Genomic DNA, 24,868 nt, shown 5'->3' on the forward strand with positions numbered 1-24,868 from the left:
AGTTTTAGGTCTGAAGTACATTCGAATACTAGTATTGATATTGGTTAAGATTATTTTCTTATACCAAATATCGACAAGAATTTAATATTGTACATCCCTACGATAAACGTATTGAATCAATGACTGGATGGATTGGTAAAATGACATGCACTGAATAAAAATTGTGGGATTTTTTGAAAAAGAACTCATACTAAACAGAGACCACATATTTTTCTTAGTATTATAAGTAACACCTGGTCAAGAGATGTGTTAAAATATGAATATGTGGGTTTGAGTTTGAGTTTAGATGCTCTTCTAAGAGGTGATGACTAAATGCGTCAAGATTATTTCATCTCTATGTCATATCATGTAGTTCTGTTGTTCCCAAACAAAATACTTAAAATATTTCGTTCTCTTGTTAATATCGCTTTTCGTAAAATCAGGGATGGCCTCACTAATGCCTCAAAATGACTCAAACCGCCCCTGCTCTCCTGCTGTCTCTACTTACCACAATTTGTCCAAATAAACCCCAAACAGAGGCACTTTGAGGCGCTGGAGGAGGAGGAGCCACCTCCGCCTGTCCTCTCTCCTCTCACTGGCGGTTCCCGCGCGCGCCCTCTACCGGCCAGACAGCGCGCGCTCAGCCGCCGCCGCTCTCCTGGAGCTGCCGGACCTCTCACTCAATCCACGCGTAATTCAGGAATCAGGACTCACTCATACACATTCCTCCTCCAAGAAGTGTGGAGCAAAGCCGGCAAGGAGCAGCAGCGTCGGCGGCAGAGTCCTCTCCCAGCCCGGCAGCACGTGGAGGGACGGAGGGCAGGGGGGAAAGACACTTTTTAGATTTAACACTAAAGTGTAGGTAGGATTCAAGTTGATATAAAGACTTCCCAGTTAACCCCGCGGCTCGGGGTTAACGCTACGACGCCGCTGTCGACATGGATAAAGTTATTAATTGCTTGTTTGCTGCATTAACGCTGCTTCTGTCCGCGAGAGGGGAAGTTTTTAAAGGTAAGGAGGATTTACCTGGCATGTTTGTTCGGAGCATTAGCGCTGTCCCGGTGTATGACACAGCCGAGGGACGAAGTGGAGGGAACAGGCACTTTAACTATTTGCCCGTTTTTTTGTCTGACGGTTCAATTTAAAGGCTTTTTGAATATCCGAGGTGTTATTTCGAGTATTTATATGGTAAAAGTAAGTTACGTGAGAGGTGCATCAAGCGTCAAAACAATACAAATCATAATAATGTGTCCCTCTGTTGCTTTCACGTGCACTCATCAGTAGTTTTGCTGTCACCTTTGCACGAGCAGGTGCGTCCAGGGCACAAGGGCAGCTCGTGAGTGTTCAATACCTTTATTTACTGGAAAACAACTTTAAGTTGCTCCGTGTTTGCGTCTAACTTTATCTTCATAATTGCAGTCTAATGTGATTAACCTTAAGGGATATACGCACCAAAGTGTCACTGCATGTGCGCATTCAGAGAGGTGTTAAGCCAAACGAGACCTACTGTCTGTTATTTTACCTTCAACTCCAAAATAACTTTATCTATAACCTTGCAGACATAGTTTACAGTCACTTTAACAAGAGGGAAAACCACTGAGAGTAAGTTTTTCAGGGACTTTGCATCTTAAATGTATTTGTTTATCACCAAAACCTGCACAAATCACCAATCTGTGTGCAAATTCCTATTTTAAACACCTTTACTGAAGCCCTTATTTAGAAATATATTCCTGCTTTTCTTCATCTTTAAGTGTCCTTCACTGAAATGGTTTATTAGGGGCATGCACACTCTCTTCAACTGTTAAATGCTGTGAAAATATTGTTCAAAAGTCAAATTTTATGCCTCAAAACTTAAACTAAGCTGCATTATTTATAATATAGCTGTTCCCATTGCATGCTTTGTTTCCATCATGTTTTAGGATGTCTCGGAAAAGTGTCTGCTTCATCACTTTTCTGGTAATCTTCACTTTACACGAGCTGAATTTATTGTGTCACTCTTCGTCTAATTGCTGATGCACACTACATCCTCTCCTGCTCAACTTAATCATATTCATACATAGGCAACTTCATTAGCTGTAAGTCTATTCAAAGCTTTGTGAAGAGGAGGGAAAAAAGTTAAAGGATTAGTACCAGATAGTGAAATGACTTATTAGAACGACTGTAATAATAATAATAGTGCAGATTTGACCGTGGGTGTAATAATGGCTGTAGATTGCCAGAAGGGACTTAACACCCGGAGTCTAATTTGGCCCCTAAAGAGGTCGTTTCTGCTGTCTCCTTAATGGCATTATCTATGTGGAAAAAGGGCATTAGCCTATATTCATGTTCAATCAATATGTGGACAGTGTGTGCTGTCTGATTCTGATGTATGCTGTCATTGTCTTCATGGAAACATGCCCTCATGACTTCATGTTACTCTTTTATATCCCGCTCAGACTCCGTGGAAGCGATGTGTGAGGTGAAGTTGTGCTGTCATCTGATGTGTGGCTGCTGCTGGATGCTGTGGGGATGAGCTTTCAGCTGTCCTGTAGGGGGCAGCATGGTACACATATAATCTGATGCCACCGTGCTGCTCATAGATCAGAATTTAGATGCACTTTGGAAACTGTGTGCGTCTGTCTGAGCCGGGACAAAATGTCAATTTGATCATGGATCTGATTCAATAATGGCTTGATTTTTTCTTTATCTAATCATTTTCTTTACTTGCTTTTCCTGCACAAGGCTTCAGTGCCCCTTTAAACATTTGACTTTGCCAGCCAGTTTCTTTGATTTAAACCAAATAATCACCAACTTTGCAAAAATTTGAGGAATACACCATATAATCAGCTCTTGCTTTAGTACATTCTGTTTTAGTGTTTTGCATCCTATACAGACATTTCTAATATGCATGTCCACTCTGTGCAGTCCTTTATTGCACCTTTTTCACCTTTTTTCACCTTATGTGCTTTATATATATATATATATATATAATTTTATTAGTTGAAAGCTCCAACATTAGGATTTCTGCTGTTTTTTACCCATTTATTTGGTATTAGAGTTCTATTTTTTATATTTTTTGCACACAACACTAAATCAGATTCCTTCTGTGTATGAATTTGATTGGCAAAAAACCCAATTCTGAGTCTAACTTTTATTCAAAATCCTAAAAAATGTCAATAATGTAATTTTAAAGTGGCCTCAATGGTATCAAGAATCTTTCTTTATACACCATGAAGACATATTTGTGTTTAATTCTTTATTTCTTGTTGCTTATCCCCCTTAAAGCTCCAAGATTATGTTTTCTGCTGTTTAAAGATCTTTAATACTTCTTATTCCTCTATTTTTGTCACTTTTGCACTTAAGTGCCAAGTCAGCTTCTTTGTATGTGTGAATATAACTGAAAATAAACTCAATATTTACTCTAATTTTGACTCTAAATTAAAAAATATAAATATAATTTCACTGTAATGGTAAGGTTCACTCTTTATTGAAACTTAAAGAAATGTTTTATTTTATATTTAATTTTCTATTGCTTTTTACTTTTATACCATTCTAAATAAGCTCCGACTGTTGGCATTTGGCTGTTTAAAGTCTTTTTTAATATTAACTTTTTAAAAAAACTTTAATGTTGATGTAAAAAAACAAAAAACACATTTTATCTTATAATAGTCCCAGTAATGCCAGTGATCATTCTTTCTTGCACCTTAAAGACATTTTGTGTTTGATACTGAATTTTTATTTCTTTAATACCTGTATATCATTCTATTCAAGCTCCAAAAGTAGGTTTTCTGCTGTTTATGGCCATTATATATTTCTTATCAACTATTTTTATCGTTTTTTGCAGTTAAACACCAAGTCAGATTCATTGTATGTGTGAACATGCTTGAAAATAAAACCCAGTGCTTACTCTGATTTTGATTCTAAGTTTAAAAATCTGAACTGTTTCACTTCACAATTGTCCCAGTAATATCAGAGATAACCCTATATTGCACCACAAAGGCATTTTGTGTTGGATTCTTTATTTCTTATTGCTTTATTACCTTTATTCCATATTATTTATGCTCAAACAGTAGATGTTCTTCTGTTTGCAGTCCTTTAATGATGTTTATTCCTCTATTTTTGTCACTTTTACACCAAAATACTAAGTCAGACTCATTGTATGTGTGAGTATACTTGGAGATAGACAGAATTCTCAGCCTGATTTTGATTTTAAATAAGAAAATATATAGGATTTCACTTTATAATGGCCCCAGTAATGTCAGGGTTCATTCTTTTTTACACATTTAATACATTTTTATTTAATACTCAATTCTTATTGCATTTTTGTTTTGTTTATTCCATCCCCTTTAAGCTCCAACAGTAGGTTTTCTGCTGTTTACAGCCTTTTTATATGTCTAATTACTTCTTTTTAGGCTACTTTAGCACCAAAACACCAAGTCACATTCCTTGTATGTATGAACATACTTTGAAATAAACCCAATTCTTCCCCCAATGCCTATTCTAAGTTCTCAATATATAATGTAGCCTACAATGGTCCACATAATGCCAAGGATGTTTCTTTATTACATGTTAAACAAATTTTGTTTATTAATTCTTCTTCTGTTGCTTTTTTGCCCATGTTTCATTCATTTAGGCTCCAACAATAGGATTTAGGGTACTTTGTAACCTTGTTTTTTTTTCTAAATTACCCTTTATTTATGATGTTTTTGCACCTATTTATCAAATCAGATTCATTTGAAATTGAATGCACTTGGCAGTTAACCCTTTTCTGATGCTAAGTTTGATTCTAAATGAGTATCTTTCTTTTACAAGGGTGCTGTCTTACAAGAGTTATATGGAAGATAACTGGCCTCTTAATAGTCTTACAGAAGCTGCATGAAAACCTTTAATCTCAAAAACCACTTATTTTTGAAGTAATATGAACACTAGGGGTCAATTTTAGTGCCTAAGAGCTCCTCTACCCTGCAGCTCCAACTATCCCCAGTCCATTTTGGCGTGAGGTTCATCAGTCTTGCCTGCTGGCAGCCTCAGGACGGGGGAGATTTATCGTAGTGGGCCGCACTGCAGGACTCCCAGTGGTGCCCGAAAACCATCGATAAATGTGCTCCTAATTGCATGAGTGTGTGTGTAAATATGTAAACCAGGAAGAAATCAATCAGCTGTGTGTTGCTCACTCTGGCTAGGTGACGGATTAGCCACACACGGATGGAGAGAGAGAGCCAGAGAGACAGAGAGGGAGGGTGGAGGCTAAATATGAGGACGATTGCATGCGGGGGCTGGAGACATTTGTTATGGAGAGTATGTGATAACAGCTCATGTGATAATTAGATCACTGAGGTAACCAGAGCACCACTGGGCTCCTTCAGTGCACCTTGTGAATATGCAGCCTCAATTCGATCACAGAGAGAGATGAGTCCTTGGAAAGTCTTTTAATTTACGTATTAAAAAAAAAGAAAACCCACTCTAATCAGGATCAGACTGTATTGGGTTCATCTCCTTCCTTTGTGAACTTGTTTATTCACCTGGATCTGCTCTCCTGTTGAGATGAACTGCTCTTTTGTTGTTGCTTTTCCTCCCTGTTGCATTCAAAAGCCCACTGGATGCTCTGGGTTCAGAGAGAGAGAAAAAAACAATATAAATCACTTGTTGTGTATGGCCAGTGCTTCTGTTTTCTACATTATGAGGACAGCTTTTTTCCTCCAGAAGGCCTCAGCCTTTGATATCTATACTCCGTCTTTGAGCGAGCACATTAAATTCCAGGCAGCAGCATGCTTTGTTATGTTTACCACCTTTTCTAGCTGCCATAAAACCTGCCTAGTTTTCTGATAGGGGTGAGCCATTGTGTGCAGAATAATGCCCAGCATGCTCTGTGCGTGGAGCCGTACTTTGTCATTGCAGAGTGACTGCCGCTGATAGCGTCCTGGTTGACCGATCCTGATTGCCATCCAAGCTGTGACTAAGGAGTAAAAACAACACATCGCCTGCTCAGGAAGATAAACAGCACTTCATTTGAAGTCTGGCAATAATTTCGATAGTTTTTCACTCATGAAATGTTTCTTTTTTTCTACCCCTCCCAGCTGACTCAGACTTAATAGAGACTTTTCCGAAAGGTGTCCTGAAGGGTGGCAGTTTCCTTTGTGTGAGCCAGTGGAGAATGAAATTAAATATGCATGCAATTTTTTTCTCTCTCGATAGCTTTAACCAGTGTAGAGGAAAGGAAAGAAAAAAAGCTGCTTCGTGGTGATTGATGATAGTACAAAGCATAAAAGTGAGGTGTCTACATTCTTCTGTAACTTTGCTTTTTCAGACACTTGTATTATGATGATAATGAAGGCGGTGGAGACGCATGGATTTACTGAAGCTGTTCAAACAGCGGCTACATGTGTGACGTCTAGAAAGGGTCTGCAGAGTTTGTCAGCATGGACTTGTCACTTTAAAATCAAAACTTTTTAAGACTTACCATAGAAAGTGCAGCAGTGTGGACTTAATCCGTTTGTTTGAAGTGTCTTGGAGTATTATTCATTTCTTAAGCAGTAGATAGGTCTGTGCAAAAAATAAACTCACTTCTGTCTGATTTAAGTTTTATGTCTCAAAGCTGGTGATAGCAGAGTCTGAATGTCTGCACATTCATCCAGGTCATTATGAACAGGATATCTCAAGAACTCTTCGAGGTATTTTCTTCAAACTTTGAACAAATGTCAACTCTGACTCAAATATAAACTCAGTAGACAGTTAAGATCATAGGTCAAAGGACAGTGGGCCTCATGATCACCCCTTGCTTGTGAATGTGGTATCTCAAGAATGCTCTGCAGGATTTCCTTCAAACTTTGCACAAATGTCCACTCTGACTTTGAGATAAAATGCTTAGATTTTTAGGTGAAACATGTAGGTAATTAGGCTTTGTGTTCAAATCTTGGTTGTAAATATGATATCATAAGAAAACAGCAGGATTTCTCTTCAAACTTAGCACAAATGTCCACTGACTCAAGAATAAACTCAAGATTTCAAAGGTCATAGGCAAACAGTCAAGCTCACTAGGCTACATGTTCATACCTTGCTTCAAACCACCAAATTTGAAGAATGTTTAGATGCATTTTCCCCAAACTTTGCTCAAAGGCCCACTCTGACTCAAGGATAAACTGCAATAATGGCTGCCATAGATCAGAACTAACGATTATTGGGCATTTTATTCTTCCCGCACTCAGGAAGTTTATCACTCTGAATGCTTTGAAGGATTTTCTTTGCTCAAATGTCCACTCTGACCCAAGTATAAGCTGATAAGAATTTGGATGTTATGGGCCAGAGGTCAAGGTCGTTGGGCATCAATTCCAATATTCTTTTAAATAAGATAACTCAGGAATGCTTTGAGTGATTTTCTGTAAACCTTGCACTAATGTCCACTCAGAGTCAGTTAGGGTTTTTTAGGCCAGTAATGCAAGGTGATTGCATTTTATGTTAATACCTTAATTGTGAACACAGTATCTCAAGAACTTTTTGAGAAATTTTCTGGAAACTTTGCAGAACTATCCAATCTGACACAAGGACAAACTGGTTAGACAACTGAGGTCATGGAGCATAAGTCATTGGACCTCATGTTTATCGCTTGCTTTTGATATCTCAGGAATGCTTTGAGATATTTTTTGCAACCTTTGCACAAATGTCCACTTTGACTCAGGGATGAATAGCAAAAAAATGTTGAGGTCATAGGTCAAGGTCATTGCATCTAAAGTTTATAGCTTTCTTGTGAACATGATATCTCAAGAATGCTCAGGAATTTTTTTTCAAACTTTGAACAAATGTCCATGCTGACTTAAGGATGAACATATTTGATTTTGGAGGTTACAGGCCAAAAGTTAAGGTCACAGAGCTTCATTTTCATATCTTGATTGTGAACCAGATATTTTAGGAAAGATTTGAAGGATCTTCTTTAAACTTTGCACAAATGTCCATGCTGACTCAAGGATGAACTGGTTGAATTTTGGAGTTCAAAGTCACAGTGACTTTTAATCCTGGTAGCACAATAGGTATATGAAGCAAGATGAAAGATTTTCTGTCAGATAAGGTTTAGAGGTCAAAGGTCACTAAGACTTGAACCATATTGAATCCCCCTCAGAGGCTATACTGTGTTTAAAGCACTGTTTTTCAAGTGGCCTGTATGGCAGTTGAAATACTTTCCTTTTAAAGTGGACATATTATGCAAATATCACCTTTTCAGGCTTTTCTAACAAGAAACATGTGCCCTTGGCCTGTCCACAATCCCCTCAAATACAAAAAAAAATCCATTCCCTCCCTGTCTTTCAGAAAATGTGTGCTGAAACAAGAAGTTCTTAGATTTTTCCCTCGTGATGTCATGTGGGGAGTTAGCTCCGCCCCCAGGTTCGGTTGGCCCTACCTTCTTCGAAGAAAGTTCCACCTTTCTCTTCTGATCCTGAGAGGAGGGTCAGGACAGCCACATCCATTCAGCCACATCAATTTAATGAAAGGGGCAGAGTTAGGGGCGGAGTCAGGCAGCTTAGTAACATTTTAAGCCACAGACACAGAAACAGCTCGTTCTAAACAGGGCTGAAACTGTAGGATTTTGAGACATGCAAACTCCAATACTGGAGTATTTTTTTCGGCAACAGACTTCACAGGCATGTTTTGAGGACCTCTGAAACCAATATAAAATTTTTTTAAAAGGGTAAAATATGTCCCCTTTAAGTATTTCAGATGTTCATTGATCAGCTCACTTTATCACAGCATCTAAAGATGAATTACAACTAAAATTTTGACCAAAACAGCTTTTCCATTCATACATTTAGTTTTGGGGCAATATACATCTCTTTTTTTAGAAATAATACTGCATAAAGATATTTTGGATTATTTGCACCACAAAAGAAAACAAAATTATGATCTGTTTGTGTCAAGTATCACCAGAAGCCTCTCAAATCACAAAGATAGTGAGTGTTTGTATACAAAAATCCTGTTTAAATATCTGATATTTAGCCTTCATCATCATCAGGCTTATTGTATCAGAATAACCAAACATGTTGCAGTCTGAGTAAAGGGCACACAGCTTGACACATTATTCAGCTCTGTGTCGTTGGGAAAAGCCAGCATCTGTTGTACAAAAGTTGCCACGAGGCATTCTTGGAAATGTAGGAAAATCAGTAACTGAAGTAATAGATCAGGGATGTCGAGGAAAAGTCGACACGCCAAAAACCAGTAAACAACACTTTATCACAAAACAACTCACGAGAAACGCTTAGGAGCTCAGATTGATGATGCTTTGGAGAGGATCAGTAACCACGGATGGACTTTTTGATGAGTTTAGAGTGCAGGTGATATGTCTGATGTTCAGATCAGGCAAATGCAAACTTTTTACTACCAATGTAACACTTTGGCTGTTGTCTGAGGCACTTATAGCAGCCAAAGCATGTTATATTTCTGCTTCTACAATCATGACAGTCTGTGTTGATGTAATTTTTTTGGATTGTTTCAACCTCTGCAAAACAAATTAAAAAGCAATAAAAATGGTATTAGGAGTTGGCTTTGTATGGCAAAGAGTATTTGCACAGTAAGACATTTCACTCTGCACTGGAGCACAGAGGATTTTGAATGACAACAATCTAGAGTCCTGACTCGGCTGTAATTTTTCAGGTGTTTAAACATCAGTTTCAGCGCACAGAAGGAACAGTAAGTCATGATATTCAAGGCTTAAAAACAAACCTGAAGTTTCTGAATTTATGCAGCTCTCGAGGGAATTTCATGAATGTGTGCTGAGTTTTCTGTACTGCACAGCAGGTGCAATGTAGATTTTTTTTTTTTCAAATTTTCATTCTCTTTGCCATTTTGTTGTTTTATGTTAGAACTTTTCGAGTTCACTGATTGCACCAAAAGGTTTTGCATTAATTCAGCGAAGTAGCAACTTTACAGTAACAGAGCGTTATATCCCACACTGAGCAGACGGTCACACTTAGCCAGACAGCAGCCTGCTTAACAACACAAAAGCAACAACAGACTCAGGACAATCTGAACATTAGTTTTCCTGCTAAATTTGAATGATTATATAACTTACAGAAGCCCCTTTCACACATGCACTACACTGGTGAAGATGTAAAAAAAAAAGTGAGTGAGCTGTGCAAATGGACGATACTTGGATGGGAATGGATGCGATCTTTAAGCAGGTAATGAAGCTGTTTCATGCTCTTCTCTGCTCACCTGTATAAAACTGTGAGAACAAGATTGAAGAATGTAGAAGAATAGGAGACATCACATTTTTATTGATGCATTAACAGGAGGGATGTCTCTTGTGCATGCGGATCATCTAGTTCTATTTTCATCATTCCCTGCCTCCTGAGACCCCTCTTTCTTCAGATAAACAAGACAAACTCCAGATGTGAAAGATATGTGTAAAAAGGGAAACTCTAGAAACTGATAGCTGTCTTGAAAATTGTTAAGAAACTTCCTGGAGTGCCTGTGTGAAAAGGGCCTAACGTGAACTGTTGCACCTTAGTTTGCAGAACATCTGACTGAATAATCCGTCACAGGAAAAAAAAAAAAATCTCCATAACTGAAAGTTTGAAGGGTGTCTAGCTGCAGCAGTCTAAACAGCATTTAAATTAATCAGGAAATATCACTTCTGTCATGTTAGATATTCTTGCAGTCTTAACTTTTTGATACTGTGTGAAAAAAAACAACAGTGTCTGCCAAAACTGGCAGCCACAGAGCAAGTTTGTTTACTCTGTCTGTTGTTCCTTAGCAGCACTCTGGCAGCATACCAGCATCTGTCAGTCAGACAAAGACACGACTCAACCTGCCACCCACTAACACATACACACAAACAAAAAAACTTTTTAGTTCATTTTTAATAATAATAAACTTTTAACAAAATAATAAAAAAAACACAGACATATCAGACTGCAACAGGGAATTGTTTGACTTTCATATAACCTATTCTTCTCTTCTTCTTGCTCTTCCTAAAACTAAATGAAAACAGTTTCTTTTGCCCTGTCATCACCATGTTCAAAATTTGAATGTTTAATCCTTTAGCCGTGCCTCTAGACATCACCTGACCTTCAATCTGGTCTCAGCGAGACAATCACATGATAATTTTGGACAGTTGGAGTGCGTCAGATGACTGACCTGGCTGGTCAAAAACATTCCTCTGTTGACCGTGAAAAGCTCTTTGGGAACTTTCAGCAGATGTTTAGGGTTATTGTCTCTCCGCTCAGGGGGTTATTATGAAAAATAGCTGTGATGCTGCCTGTGTTTAGAAAAAGGAGTGTGAAATTAGAGCCCAGATTAAGGTTGGAAGCTTGCTGAAAGTGTTTTGAATGGAAACGATGGCTATGAGGTGTAAATACTAGAGGACAAGACAAACTTGACAACAAAATGAGACTGTCTGAACCACTGACTTTGTAAAAGGATGGATGAGATGTCTTTACTTCCTTCTGTTGTACAGGAAGTGATCCAAAATACTCATTGGTTGTGTAATTTGGAGCCAGAGTCTGTGCATTAGAGATCAGCGAGTGGGGCCTTGCTATTAACGATTGCAGATCCTGCAAGCCAACAAAAAAAAAGGTTCAGGGTTTCCTCCAGGACTTTTTAAAACAGTTGGGGAGGGCGTTGCCTACCCCCCCCCCAGATTTTTCCTTTTTTTTTTTTTTAAGTAAAATTATCACTTGATATTTTGAGAAATAAAAAAACATTGGGGTCCACTGAACATGGATAAATGTAATAATGTTGGAGTTTAAATGTCTATATTCTTAAAACTAAAAGAAAACAACTTTTTTTTAGTTGTTAAATTATATAACATGCCACAAGATAAACACGCACCTTTTTTTTTTTTTTCAAAAAAAGAAAATTATATTTTTTATGATTTTACTTTGCCCCCCCCAAACATACATGAACACTTTAAGACCATACTAATAACAACAGCCTGGGGATAGGATTTGAATGAAAGACTCTTAAAGCGGGATTCTGCTTTTATTATGTCCTCTGGCAATTATTTTATCCCAGAGGAGCCACAGGTAAGCCTCAGCCTCTTAAAGTTATTAATATTATAACTTATAAACATTTAGCACTCACATTTTTAACAAGCTAACGTTAGCCAACACAGACACACACACGTTCAACTGCTCCTGTAGCCCTGTGGTTGTGGCTTGCACTTCTCCTTTAATTGGTATTGTTTTTGTCCAGTCTTGTATTGTAACAGAAACTGAATGAAAGTTTTTATGACAACGAGCTATTTTTAGGTCGCTAGCATTTCATCTCCATCATGAGACAGGGTTGATGATGAATATAACTACTCTAGTTTACCGCTAATCATCGGATTATAATCAGGGAAGTACTAAACTAAGCGAAATTCATACAGTATAATCTACATTTTTAACAGCTGATAAAAAACAATTATAATTCTGAAGGCATGGCGGCTTTTATTTTGGCGTGGCGCCATGATCAATTACATGTAGTGGAAACCCTTAAGTTTTAAGCAAATACTGATGGTTATAGAGAGTTAAAGACCCTTTGTGTTAGTGTGTTATGATTCTGTAGTTAGATTCAGGTCCCATCTGTTTGCATGGAGAAGGTAAAGCTTATGTGATGCGTCCTAAAAGTCAGAAGTTTATTGGCATTTTTTCAGTATGGAAATGTCTACAGCATTTGCAAACAGTGACTCTCAACTGTTAATAACGACTACATTCTGCCATAATATGAAGGAATATGTCAGCAAATGATTATAGATTACATCATTATCATTTAAAAAGTAAACACTAAAATAAAGATAAGTGTCAAAAAGGTCCATAGAGTTTGATAGCTTGAAAAACTATCTAACAATGAATATAGTGGATCAGAGTGGATTGTGGGATATAAAGTTTCTTCATTCTTGTAAAGAAAAATGCACAGTCTTGTACCTTTGCCTTAAGGGTCATGAGAGTTCAGTCAGCAGGTTAGCTTGGTTCATGTATTACAAGTTGTGTAGTTAAGATTTTGCCAAATGGATGTGGAGTATTTGAATGGCGACTTTTACTTCTGGAGCCAGTCTCCAAAAATGTGGGCCGGTGCTGTTGAGCTCTATTGGGGGGCACTCTCAGTGTTTTGGCTTCACCTTTGTGGAGCAGTTTATGGTCCATCTTTTTATATAGTCTATGATTTAAACGCTGAACATAAAGTATGGAAATTGGTTAAGCTCCATCACAGATATTTTCAAGTGAATGAAAGTGAGTAAAAAATCCTTGAACGCAAAGTCTTCCAACAGTTCATCATCTTCATATCCCTGGAGTGCCACTCCACATTCAATCATTAGCTGTTGATTTGCAAGTGATTTTATTTACATTCTTGAGAGGCAGTAATAGTTTGAAGCTCATTCTCCAGGCAGCTGATGTGGCTACGTTATCTGCGAGTGCTGCGGCGGAATGATAATTGGCCTTGAGATGTGACTCTGTGAAGGATGCTGGACAAACAGAGCTGCTCTAATTATACACAGCTCCTTCTTCAAATGAAGAGGATAAAAGCTAATGAATCGCACACAGGCCGGCACAGGGGCTGCCTAATGAAGAGAGAGTGAGAGACGGAGACATGAGTGTTAGAGAGAGAGAGTGTTTGTGTGTGTGAGGCATGCTCCAACAATTCTGTGATCTCATCACCATGTCTAAAAAAGAAAAAAAATGGTAGAAAAACAACTTACTATGCAGCGGATCATGTTTACAGAAGTTTGCACTCGTTGTAGGTGGCTCGAAGAGAGGGGGAAGGCAGGAAAATTTCACTAATTAATGCTCCAAGGGTCCCAATTGTTATTAATGGTGACGAGGAGGAGGAGGAGCGGGGGAGGAGCAGGAGAAGCTGTTTAAATTGGGACATTAGGGTCTTCTCAATTGATTTTTAAGCCACCTAACTGCATACCAGGGAGAATAACAACTCACTGTCACTATTAAATTTTAAATATAGTTAAAGTTTGCTCAGGTTTGGTCATTTAAACAGATTCGGCACTTCAATACAAAGCTTTAACCTTGTTTCCCATTTTCATAGCTGTTAAAGCTAATATTAGCGCCAATGTTTGTTTACTTTTGTCTCATGTTTTACCATAAACTCTCCCAAAATAGGAATATTACTGTTTTCTTAGTGTTTCAAGTAATGCCACCATCAGTTTTTACTCAGTCAAATGACCCGATCAATGCTTTTGGTTCAGTACTTAGCTGGAAAGGTCCTTTTAAGCTAAGCTAGTCTCGCTAAAAACATTAGCAAGGCTTAAAAATTTGACTTTATGCTAACTTTACTGGTAAAGAGACCTGGCCAGTTGTTTTGGAGAGTTGTAATCTCTGTTAGAATTCATTATTGGGTTAAAATAGTGCAAAACCATACACTGAAAGAAAACTAGCTACAAAAACAACTAGCTAAGTAGCATTAGTGAAGTTAGCAGCAGCAAAAGCAATGGTGACACATTAATTTTAACATGTTACTTATTATTCACGACAGATCCTGGGCTAAGTTTCTTTTTCTTTTGTTTCTTGTAGTCCAGCAACATAGCTAAGTCAAAAAGAAGCTAACGTAGCTCTTGTGCTCTCCTCTACATGGCTAACTGTCGTCCATTCTTTAAAATAGTCTCAGCGAGCCATGTTGTCTGTGTTTCAAGTATTGCCAACGTTATTTTAAGTTGAAGAACTCGACATATGTTTTTGGGTCACCAGTTAGTGTGTGTTAGCAAGGCAAGGACTAATTTTTCACTTGAGAATGATTCATAAACTGTTTTTAGTGTTTAAAGCCATCTGCTTGGTTGTCTTTGAGAGTTTGAGAGTCTCTGTAAAAATCTGGCCTTAAGAAAAAGAAAATTGTTCACAATGAACACTAAAAACTAGCAAAGCAACACCATTGAATTTGGTCAAACCTTGATTTGCAGAGCTCTATCAGTTGTCTCTTTGTCTACATAAAGAGTCACTGATTTTTTCCTTGAATCTGCTTAATCAATGCAAAGTTAAGGCTTGTTTTTACTGTACTTAATAAACACAGCTAACTTTGACGAGTTAGCCATTGTGCATTCAGAAGGTAGCTTAGCTTTCTTTCAGAGTTTTCTTTCATGCGTTTATACTGAGGAAAGGCTTCCATGTAAAGCCAAGAGTGATGAAGGGCTGCGGTGGTGTTCGTCCTTCTGGGACTTTGTCCCATCTCCACACAGGATCTCTGGAGCTCAGTCAGAGTGACCATCAGGTTCTTTGCTCACCTCTCTAACTAAGGCCCTTCACCTCTGATTGCTCATTTTCGCCGGGTGACCGGCGAAAGAGTCCTGGTTGTGCCAAACGTCTTCCATTTGAGAATTATGGAAGCCACTGTGCTTTTGGGAACCTTCAATGCAGCAGATTTGTTTTGTAGTATTCCCAAGATCTGTGCCTTGCAACAATCCTGTCTCTGAGTACTGCAGGCGTTCCTTTGACCTCATGGTTTTTGCTCTGATATATGCATTGCCAGCTGTGAGGTCTGTTATAGAGAGGTGCCTGCCTTTCCAGATCATGTGCAATAAATTCCAGTAACCACAGGTGGACCCCAGTCAAGGTGTAGAAATATCTCAGCAAAGGCCCCTGAGCTCATTTTGAGTGTTTTTGGCAGAAAGTCTGAATCCTTACCCAAATGTGATAATCCAGTTTTTGTATTTAAAAAATTAGCATGCAGCGTTTTTTAAATTCTGTTTTCACCATTTCATGATGGGGTACTGAGTGTAGATTAATGAGAACAGAATGAATTTAAACAATTGTGACATCCGGCTGCAACATAACACAATTTAAAGGTGAAGGGGGGCTGGTTTGGCACAGTTGAAGGATGTCTCTTAAAGCATATTTCTTCGATCCTATGTCCTTCACTTTGCTCCCTTGAGTCTCTCCATTAGTGGTGGTGGGGGCACAAGGAAAAGACTCAAGCCAGACTCAGCACACGTCGAAAGAAACGAGATGCACCTCTAGACTACAGAAGCTGCAGTCCTCAACAGGCAGGGTAGGTTCCCAGCCCTTGTGCTGTTTGGTGAATGTCTTCCCTCTCCTTTTTCCTTGTGTTTCCCCCTCAGCTGTTCTGTCTGTTGAATGCAAAAAGCCCCAAAAATAACCTGAAAAAAGGGAAGGGGAAAAAACCTAGCTAAGCAATGCCACACAAGATAGCAGCAGCTCAGCCCGTAGGTCCTTGTGACCTCCTGTGTATGCAGAAAAGTGCAAAAAACATGCTGGTTTTCAGTATGAAGCTCTCTCAGTCAGTTGTTGATAACGGTTTTAAAGGTATGCTGGTATTGGAGAGAAATAGCACTGTGACTCGAGTGAATGTTGACACTTAAAAACAACAAAGTTGGCAGTAGCTCTGCTTGCAGATCTTTCTGAATCCTGTGATTGAACCACTGGTGATAATCTAATAGCTTGTTTGTTTTCGGAAAGGATAGGTCAAGACGGTTTGTGTTCTGGTGGAAAAATAGTGAATAGTGAGCACTGAAGAGTCATTAAGATGCTTGTTTTATAAAGTTACTTATGACCCAGCTGCCCTTGCTTGGTGAAAATTTCACAGCTGACAAAGGGGTAGCTTATGAGCCAAATTAGCTCTTCTTGACTGATGATTAAGTCAATGATTTTCACTGACAGCAGTAAAAATAACGATATTTAAACTGTTTTTATTTACTCCTGATACCTGAAATCTTGAATCCGTATCAATGATCAGTGATAGTTTAGATTGAATCGACCCCGTCTCTGACACATTCTTCACCTCTTCTCAAAACCTGCTGCTCTATCAGCTGATTTTTATACAGCGCTGTGGAGCACCAGAGGTTTTTATGCGAACTGAAATTGATTCTTATGGCACTCACTTTGATATTTGGTTCAGGTGAGCTTTTAGCCTCGACCTGAAGCGTGAAGCTTAATTTCAGATCTGTCAAGTAAAACCCCCGCCGCTGCTTTGACGCCAGAGTCAGGAGGGTGCAAAGTTTCTCCTGTAATTTCATGAATAACTCAAGTTTGCCTCCTTCAACGGGACGAGTGCACTTGCAAACTTGGAGGAGACTGTTTCGTGCCAAAAAGCTGTCTGCGTAGGCTGATGCTCCTCACACAACCGGTGGTAGTGTAGGTGGGGGTGGGGGGGGGGGGGGGGTGCTACTGCTGCTTCACCTTGTCTCCTGTTATTTATTAGGCTTCTGTCAAGACTCAGGCTGTAGGCAGGTGTACATCGCTCCTCCTCCCCTTCCCATGCGGGCCTTATGAGTATAACCAGGGGCAAAATTCTCCATTACTGTCAGTCTGAATCTGTTGCCGTCACATTAGTGCACGTCATGCAGTCATTAATGCATTAGGCCTTGTTTGAGCGCCAGTTATTTGCATTGGCTTTCACACTGTCTATTTGCCCTTGTGCTAAAAGCTGCTTCGGCTGAACCTATTGACCATTTAACTGTTCAATAATGAAGCGATCCCTGAGAACGAATTAGGCCTTGGCTGTCCTGTTGAATAATGGTTATCAGGACATTAAAAAAACAGCATCATATACATTTTTTATGGCCCTCTACTGAACCTGACTTTCTGTGTTATATGTGCAGTGCCTTTAAAATGTATTCACTTCTTGGATGTTTTACCCTTTTATTGATTTTATAAATCAATCATGGTCAACTTGACTTTTTTGACAATAAAAAAATACAAAAAAAAACTCAATTTCAAAGTGAAGACAGATTTCTACAAATTAATTGTTTTTAAATAAAGAAATATGCAAGGTAAAATAAGTGCATAAATATTCACCCTCTTTAATATGACTGACCTAATTCAACAGTGGTCCAGCCAGTTGGTGCTAGTAGTCTCAAAATTAGTGAACTGGGGATCACCTGAGTGCAGTAAATGTGTCTCAAGTGATTGTAGTATAAAGGCACGTGTCGAAATGTCCACTGGTTAATCAGTATTCATAGCTACTATTGCACCATAAAGACAAAAAAACTCCCCAAGCAACTCAGAGAAAAGGTTATTAAAAAGTATAAGTCAGGGGATGGACACAAAACATTTAAAAGGCACTGAACATCTCCTGGAGTTCAGTTAAACCCATCATCAAGAAATGAAAAGAGTATGACACATGTAAATTTGACTATTCTGAAGGAGTTACATGCTTCAGCAGCTGACATGGGAGAGACTCTGCATGCAACACCTGTTGGCAGGGTTCTTCACCAGTCAAAGCTTTATGGGAGAGCGGCAAAGAGAAAGCAGCTCTTGAGGAAAACTCATTAAATCTCGACTAGAGTTCGCCGAAACATATGTGAAAGGCTCCATGGTCAAGTGGAAGAAAGCACCAAAATGGTGCTTCTTGGCCATCGGACAAGACACTCTGGTTGGTGGACGCCAAACACTGCACATCACCACAAACACACCATCCCCACTGTGAAGCACAGTGGTGGCAGCATCATGCTGTGTGAATGCTTCTCAGCAGCCTGCTCTGGAAGGCTTGTAAAGGTAGAGGGTGAAATGAATGAAGCAAAATATAGGGAAATCGTGTAGGACAGTTGTATTCAGTCTGCAAGAGAACAACAGCATAGGAGAAGAATTGTTTTCCAGCAACACATTAACTGGAAGTGAAAGCTACACAGAAGTGGTTTAAAGACCACAAGGTGAATGTTCTGGAGTGCTCGGGTCAAAGTCCAAACCTGAATCCAATAGAGAATTTGGGCCTTGACCTGATCCCTGTGTAATCTGATAGAGCTTGAGCTGTTTCACAAAGAAGAAAGGAGTAAAATTGCAGTGCCCAGACGTGCAATTCTGATTGAGATCTATCCAAGACTCAATGCTTTGATTGCAGGTAAAGGTGTACCTACTAAACACTGACATGAGGTGGGTGAATATTATTTTACATAGCATATTTCATTGAAATGACATTACTTTGTAGAAATCTGTTTTCAGTTTGACATTAAAGAGGATTTCAGTAATTATTTTTGGCCAAAAAAAGCCAAATTATGTTGACCATGATTGATTGATAAAATCACTTACAGGGTTTAACATCCGAGGAGGTGAATACTTTCTATAGGCACTGGATCTAACACAGTTGTATTCCTCCAGTATATGATCTCACCACTAGCAGTTGAGCACACAATCATCCACCCCTTATCCTCTACTTCCTCCTCCCAAAGCAGAATGTACCTGATTATACTCCTATCGGTCACACTCCGCCGCCTATTTGGAGGCTGTTATCTGTTTGCGGTGGAAACTCCTCAGGGAAGCATATCGCGGATAAGAGACTGTTGTTCTGTAAACAGCCCTCTGACCTCCTCAGGCTGGGCTTTGGCTCCTTTTCAGATCGCTCGCTTTTTTGTATTGGTCCCCCGGAAGCTCAAACCTCCGCGTGACTGAATCCCCAGGGGGAGGTTTAATGGCATTACTGTACGCTCCGCGCCGCGCATGGTGGTCACTACGGAGCTGCTGAAGCTGGAAGGGGGAATGTTTATGCCTTTAGACACAGGAAAAGAGGAAGAGTGAGTGAAGAGGAAGTGTTGACTCTGTTTGAGCTGTAGATGAGGATGTAAATATGTGCCTTTTTCTTCCTAAAGGAGTTAAATTTTGGAAAAGGCCTAATCTGATGAGTTTTACTTCAATGTCAGTCGCTGTTTATGCTTACACCATGTGCCAAACCTCTTAACACAACTTCAATTATACTCTCCCTGTGACAGTCTGTTAACTCACTGCACTCTGACAAGAGACAAGTGCTTTAATAGCTCTTCTGGGGACAACTTGGCGAATGGCTGGACTGTCCACTATCATGCGCGATCACTCCATCGATGTCGGCTCAGTTTTTAACACATCCCTTGTTTAATTTCCCTGCGTGCCTGAGCAAACAAAATCAGTAGCCATAGGCTGTACTATTGCAGTAAATCACTTTTGGTGTTAAACACTGCCCCATCGACACGGCCGTGCAGACTCACAGCTGCAGGCCTCGTGTTAAAGAGCGAGCAAACACAAAACAATAACTGGAAAAAGATGACGCTTCCCTTGAAGCTCGATTCCCAACCCTGTAATCAGAGTTTGCCACGCTTAAGAAATTACAGGGCATGGGAGTCATTAGAAGTGTGGGTGCAGCTATGCGTTGCAAACGGAAACAAAGTTGAAAACACATGTTTTTGGAATAATGCACATCTGAATAAACAAAGAAGTGAAAACCTGACAAGTTGATTGTAATGATAGTACGCTGCCGGCCGGAAGGATAAATTCAGTCAGATGGGATGTCTCAGAGACGTATTGGTGTTGGTATCAGGGTAAAAGGAGTAATTAAAGTGGAAAGCCTCCAGCATCAGTTGGTTTTTCAGCAACGTTATCATCAGCTGCCTCGGTTTCATATCATGACAAATAGCTCGGTACTTAAACAAGATAAAACTCAACACACTTCACGTTTTTCAACACTCTTTTTTAGTCAGAGTCTCATTTATTTGTATTTTTCCTCCTGCCTTTCCACATGACAGCCCTGAGAACTACAACTAAAGTGCTAATGTGAATATTTTTCTGTATTGTGAATATCATTTACCCACCAGAAGCCATGGTTTAAAATGCAAACATATCTTTTTCCCTGTCCTACTAAGTCTTTGAGCAACTCCCAAGGCAAACTGAGGATTTCCCTGTTGCCTCTCCCACATCTAAATGGGGCATTATTCATAATAGGATCCCAGCAGAGGGAAGGCAGCAGAGACATTTATGAAAAGAGGCTATCGGGTGAGAAAAAAAATCCAAGAAACTGGATTCAAGCATGTATTTTTCTATCTTTTGTCACCATATAAGCCTATTTTACCAGATCTAGACATAAATTTGCCAGTTTTATTTTTCTTGACATAGTGTCAACTGCTGTAGGCTACCCCATCTTTCCTACACATTTTGAAGACTAAAATGTGCCTTTAACATCCAACAGTGTTAGTTAAAAGCAGAAAATATCAAAGAACTTTATTTTTATAAGCAAACCTAAGGGCGTTTTCACATTAGGTGCATTAGTAGTGTTGCTTTCTGTCTCAGCATATGTCCAAAAGGAAGAAGAGAAAACCATGACGACTGCATGGGCCAACATCTTCATGTTTCATGCAGACAATCAAGTCCCTTCTGTAGGCTCCATGGATGTTTTTATCACTTTAAAGTTGCCAGCAACCCCTTAAAGACCGTAGAGGATGAATGCAGTGTTTCCCATATAGACAATACTTAGGTGGGCCACCCAGGTATATTTGCAGCCACCAAAGTATATTTTTGGACCATTTCTGCTTTTATTTCTTTGTTTACATCCACCAGGAATTTAAAATGTGGTTAAAAGGGTGCAATTAATCACAATCAATTACAAAACTTCTGGGATTAATCACGAGTAAGAAATTTAATCTTTCAACAGTCCTAGTTTAAACCAGGGATGATGGTGTTGGGAAAATCCATTTCATGGCAGAAAATTTATTGGTGATGGTATCGATCCTGGTTTATTGCCCACCATACACTGATCAAACCCAAATTTGGGGTCAGATGTACTTGTATCCACATTTGGTCTCAAATGTGAAACCACCTTTCTGTGCTGAACTTCCTTTTTGCTTTTCATGGCATTTGAAAATGGAGATAACTGTTCGTTAGCATGAAAATGACATCAGCTTCTCAAGTAAACTGTGACTTTAGTTCATTTTGTAAAGTGTTAGTTGGTGACATGCATTCAAGCATGCTAGCTACTGGCCGTCGATAGCTTGCCACTCGAAAAGTCTCAAATCGTATACTTCTGTTAATATATGGTAGAACAGTTCACTTAGATGCTGTACGGTGCACTTAATCACAGTGGATTATTATTGACCGAGAGTACGTGTTGGTGTTTTACACTTACAGGAAGTGACCGTTTAAATGCTTAAAGACAAGACTTTAGGCAATAAATCTGACAATTGATCGCAATTTTCAGTCATGATTAAATTCATTTAATTTGTATTTTATGTAAATATTATTAGCTTATAGAAAATGAGCACATTTTGCCTTAAATGCCTTTTCTTTCAATAACACGTCAGCTAGCTAGTGGATGCTAATGTTTGCTGGCCTGCTAGCATGCAAACAGTACAATATCCGCTTCATCACCAAAATGATGTCCATTAAAGCTGTAAAGTGTTCATTGTTTTAGATTTATTTCTGGGACTGTTTTGAGTGTGCCAGTAGTACAGTGAATTTAATAAGTCTATGCTTCTCAGTGTAAACACAGGGTGTGCACTTATGCACTTGAAATATTTGGTACTTGCAGAAATTTGTGATTTGGGACTGCTAAAGGTTACTGGCTAACAGTTAGCTATTGCAAGCTAACATTTAGCTATGGCAACAGACAGCAAGATAAAAGAGAACCTTTCACTTCTAGTTTTTTTTTCTTTTCTAGCCTCTGTCTAGTATTAGCTATTTCTTGTACAAAGTGTGTTGATAGATTGAACTAGTTGCATTTTTCTGTGCACTTAAGGAAGAAAAGTAACTACTAGCCACATATAGCTTGTTGCTAGCTAACAAATGGGAGGAAACTAAAACACAGAGGGGCATAAAATGTTCTTTGGATACTAAAAACTAACATCTGTATTCTTACTTTCGTAATATTCATGTGGCCTTTTATTAACAGTTGGCTGCTTGCCCAAACAACCACAATGCTAATATTATTTGGCACAGAAAGCTGCAATTATTGTTGTTAGGTAGCCTTTAGTGTCTAATTTGAACAGCAGACATAAAGTAAAATTCTTGGCAAGCTTGTTTTACTATGAATCCAAGATGTATGCTTATACCTGAGTGTGAGATCACCAGCAGATGACATGTTTTATGCTAGCTGGCCTGGTTTCAAAGCACACGGCTGTGAGCTCTTTGAAGTTTCTTGTGGGGTTTTGTGATTCTCAGCACATTCAAAGCAAGCTGACCTTTTAACAGCAATCACAAAATCAATATGTCTCACATTCCTCATTCATTTCGTCAATTAGGTGCATAAAATAAGTAATTTAACAAATTGCCTGTGTTCCCTTTGACAACCGGCACTGTTATCTGGGCAGTTATCTGGGCACTGTTACTGGGCAGTTTAACATTTAGCATGATAACAGCAAAAACCTAACAGTAACACCTGTTTTAATACTTCAGCAGAATAGATGTCCAAGGCACCCAATGTTGGGTAATTTCTTGTTTTAAAATGTCAAAAGTTACAGGCAAAGCCTTGTACTGGGTCTTACTTGCACAAAAACCTTTGCAGTGATTTGATACCAAAATTTTGCCAATGTTTTTGTGCAGTTTACCTGCAATTTCTGTTGGATTCAGTCCTCTCTTTTGCACCTTTCCTATGGAAAAGGTGCAGTTTTTAAAGTTTGAGTAAAATTAATCATCACAGTAAATATAGCAATTTAAAACATATTGCATCAGTATCAAAGTATCAACCCAATCAGTTAATATAATAGTCAATTAATTGAATAATTTTGAGTGAACAGCGAAGAAAGGCACAATAGTGGAGGTGCTTTACTTTTAAATCATGCATGTGCCAAATATTTACTCAGCTTGAGACTGACATAAGTGAACTAAATGTCACCTAATGTGATTCTTTTGTAGCACACGGCACGAAGACTCTTAATTGAGCATGAACATGAGCAGAATTTTCCAGTTTTTCCAGTTAGTTATTAAAATATTCCACCTTTTTTCAGGCCGGTGTGGCTCATCTTTTGCTCCGCAGCCTTATAGAGTAGCAGGGAAGTTTGCAGCAGCATCACACATTACAGATCAGGATTGCAGTAGCCTGGTGAGGCAGAGGCACACAGGCTGGGTTCAGAGGATGAATAATTCACTCCCCAGAGCCCAGACTTCTTGCCGTGAGACTAATATTCAACAGCACCTGTGTGTCTGAAAATCTCCCCCCTTCAACCCACCAGGTTCCTTTTCTCAGGGGAAAACCTTACCCCCACATCACCCCAGCTGTGCTCCCTCCGAACTGTCAGAAAAAGCACTGCCGCGGCTGGAGAGCTGTGCTGGGATGACAGAACAGACGAAAGTTAGTTCAGTTTACACTCGATGGTGTGTGACTGGACTCTGAAATACCACAGAAAGTTTGAACATAATTAGAGCTTGCTATCAAACTTTAATCCATGTTTGGTGCAGACAGAAATGCATCTGTAGCACAGGGCTTTGAAAACAATCACAAACCAAGCATAGAGCATCGAGTTTCTTGTCAAATTTGTTATGTTGTAAACTAATGTAATCAAATGCTCGGATTTAAATCAATATTTTCCCAAATGAGACAAGTATCTAGTACCCACAGTGTCAATTAAGAAGCTTTTTGGGAGCAATCAATCCTATCAAACAGTCTTAGTCAGCAAACTCTGCTCAGTTGGCATTAAATTGTTGATTTTCATTTGTGTCATGAGCTCTTGAATGACTTTGTACTACAGGGTAAAAGGAACAAGCTGAGGTTTATTAGCAGGGATGTAATGATAGACCTCGCTCAGAATACGATAGGGTTTGATACAACACGGTACGGTTCGGTACAGTGCAATACGATACACTGTGGTACAATAAGGTACACTATTGTATTGTCCAATTAGATCTATAACCAAAGATATGGTATTAAATTATATAATTCAATTAAATACTGTTTGATATGATAGCATATGTGCTACATATATGCTACAGTCAGGTATGATATAATACGATTGTCCGGTATGGTACAATACAATGTGATGTGACACAACAGGGCGTGATATGATGCAGTACGAAACAATACAATGCGACAGGGTACAATATGATATGATAAAATACGATACAATATGATAAGGAAGGATTAAGTTCATTACGAAGTGGCACAATGCAATCTGGTTTGTGATGAAACAATACACAGTGATACGATTTGACAGTGTGCAACACTATCACACATTTTAAATCAATATGAAATGATATATTGTAACAAATGACACAGTATATCAGGATTCAGTTAGATTCAATATGATTTTATA

At 38.9% G+C, this 24,868-nt stretch overlaps 1 protein-coding gene across 12 annotated transcripts in view; it reads left to right on the top strand.

Annotated features, from left to right (window-relative positions):
* Window positions 1-671: 671 nt before the first annotated feature.
* LOC121520598 (receptor-type tyrosine-protein phosphatase mu-like) overlaps window positions 672-24,868 on the top strand; it is a 284,435-nt gene continuing 260,238 nt past the window's right edge. For all 12 annotated transcript variants that reach the window (XM_041804124.1, XM_041804128.1, XM_041804125.1 and 9 more), the window contains exon 1: window positions 672-990. In XM_041804124.1, the coding sequence (XP_041660058.1) occupies window positions 918-990 (73 nt within the window). In that variant the 5' untranslated portion in view covers window positions 672-917. The remainder of the gene's footprint in view (window positions 991-24,868) is intronic.

Source organism: Cheilinus undulatus, linkage group 13, assembly GCF_018320785.1.
Source record: "Cheilinus undulatus linkage group 13, ASM1832078v1, whole genome shotgun sequence".
Taxonomy (NCBI): Eukaryota; Metazoa; Chordata; class Actinopteri; order Labriformes; family Labridae; genus Cheilinus; species Cheilinus undulatus.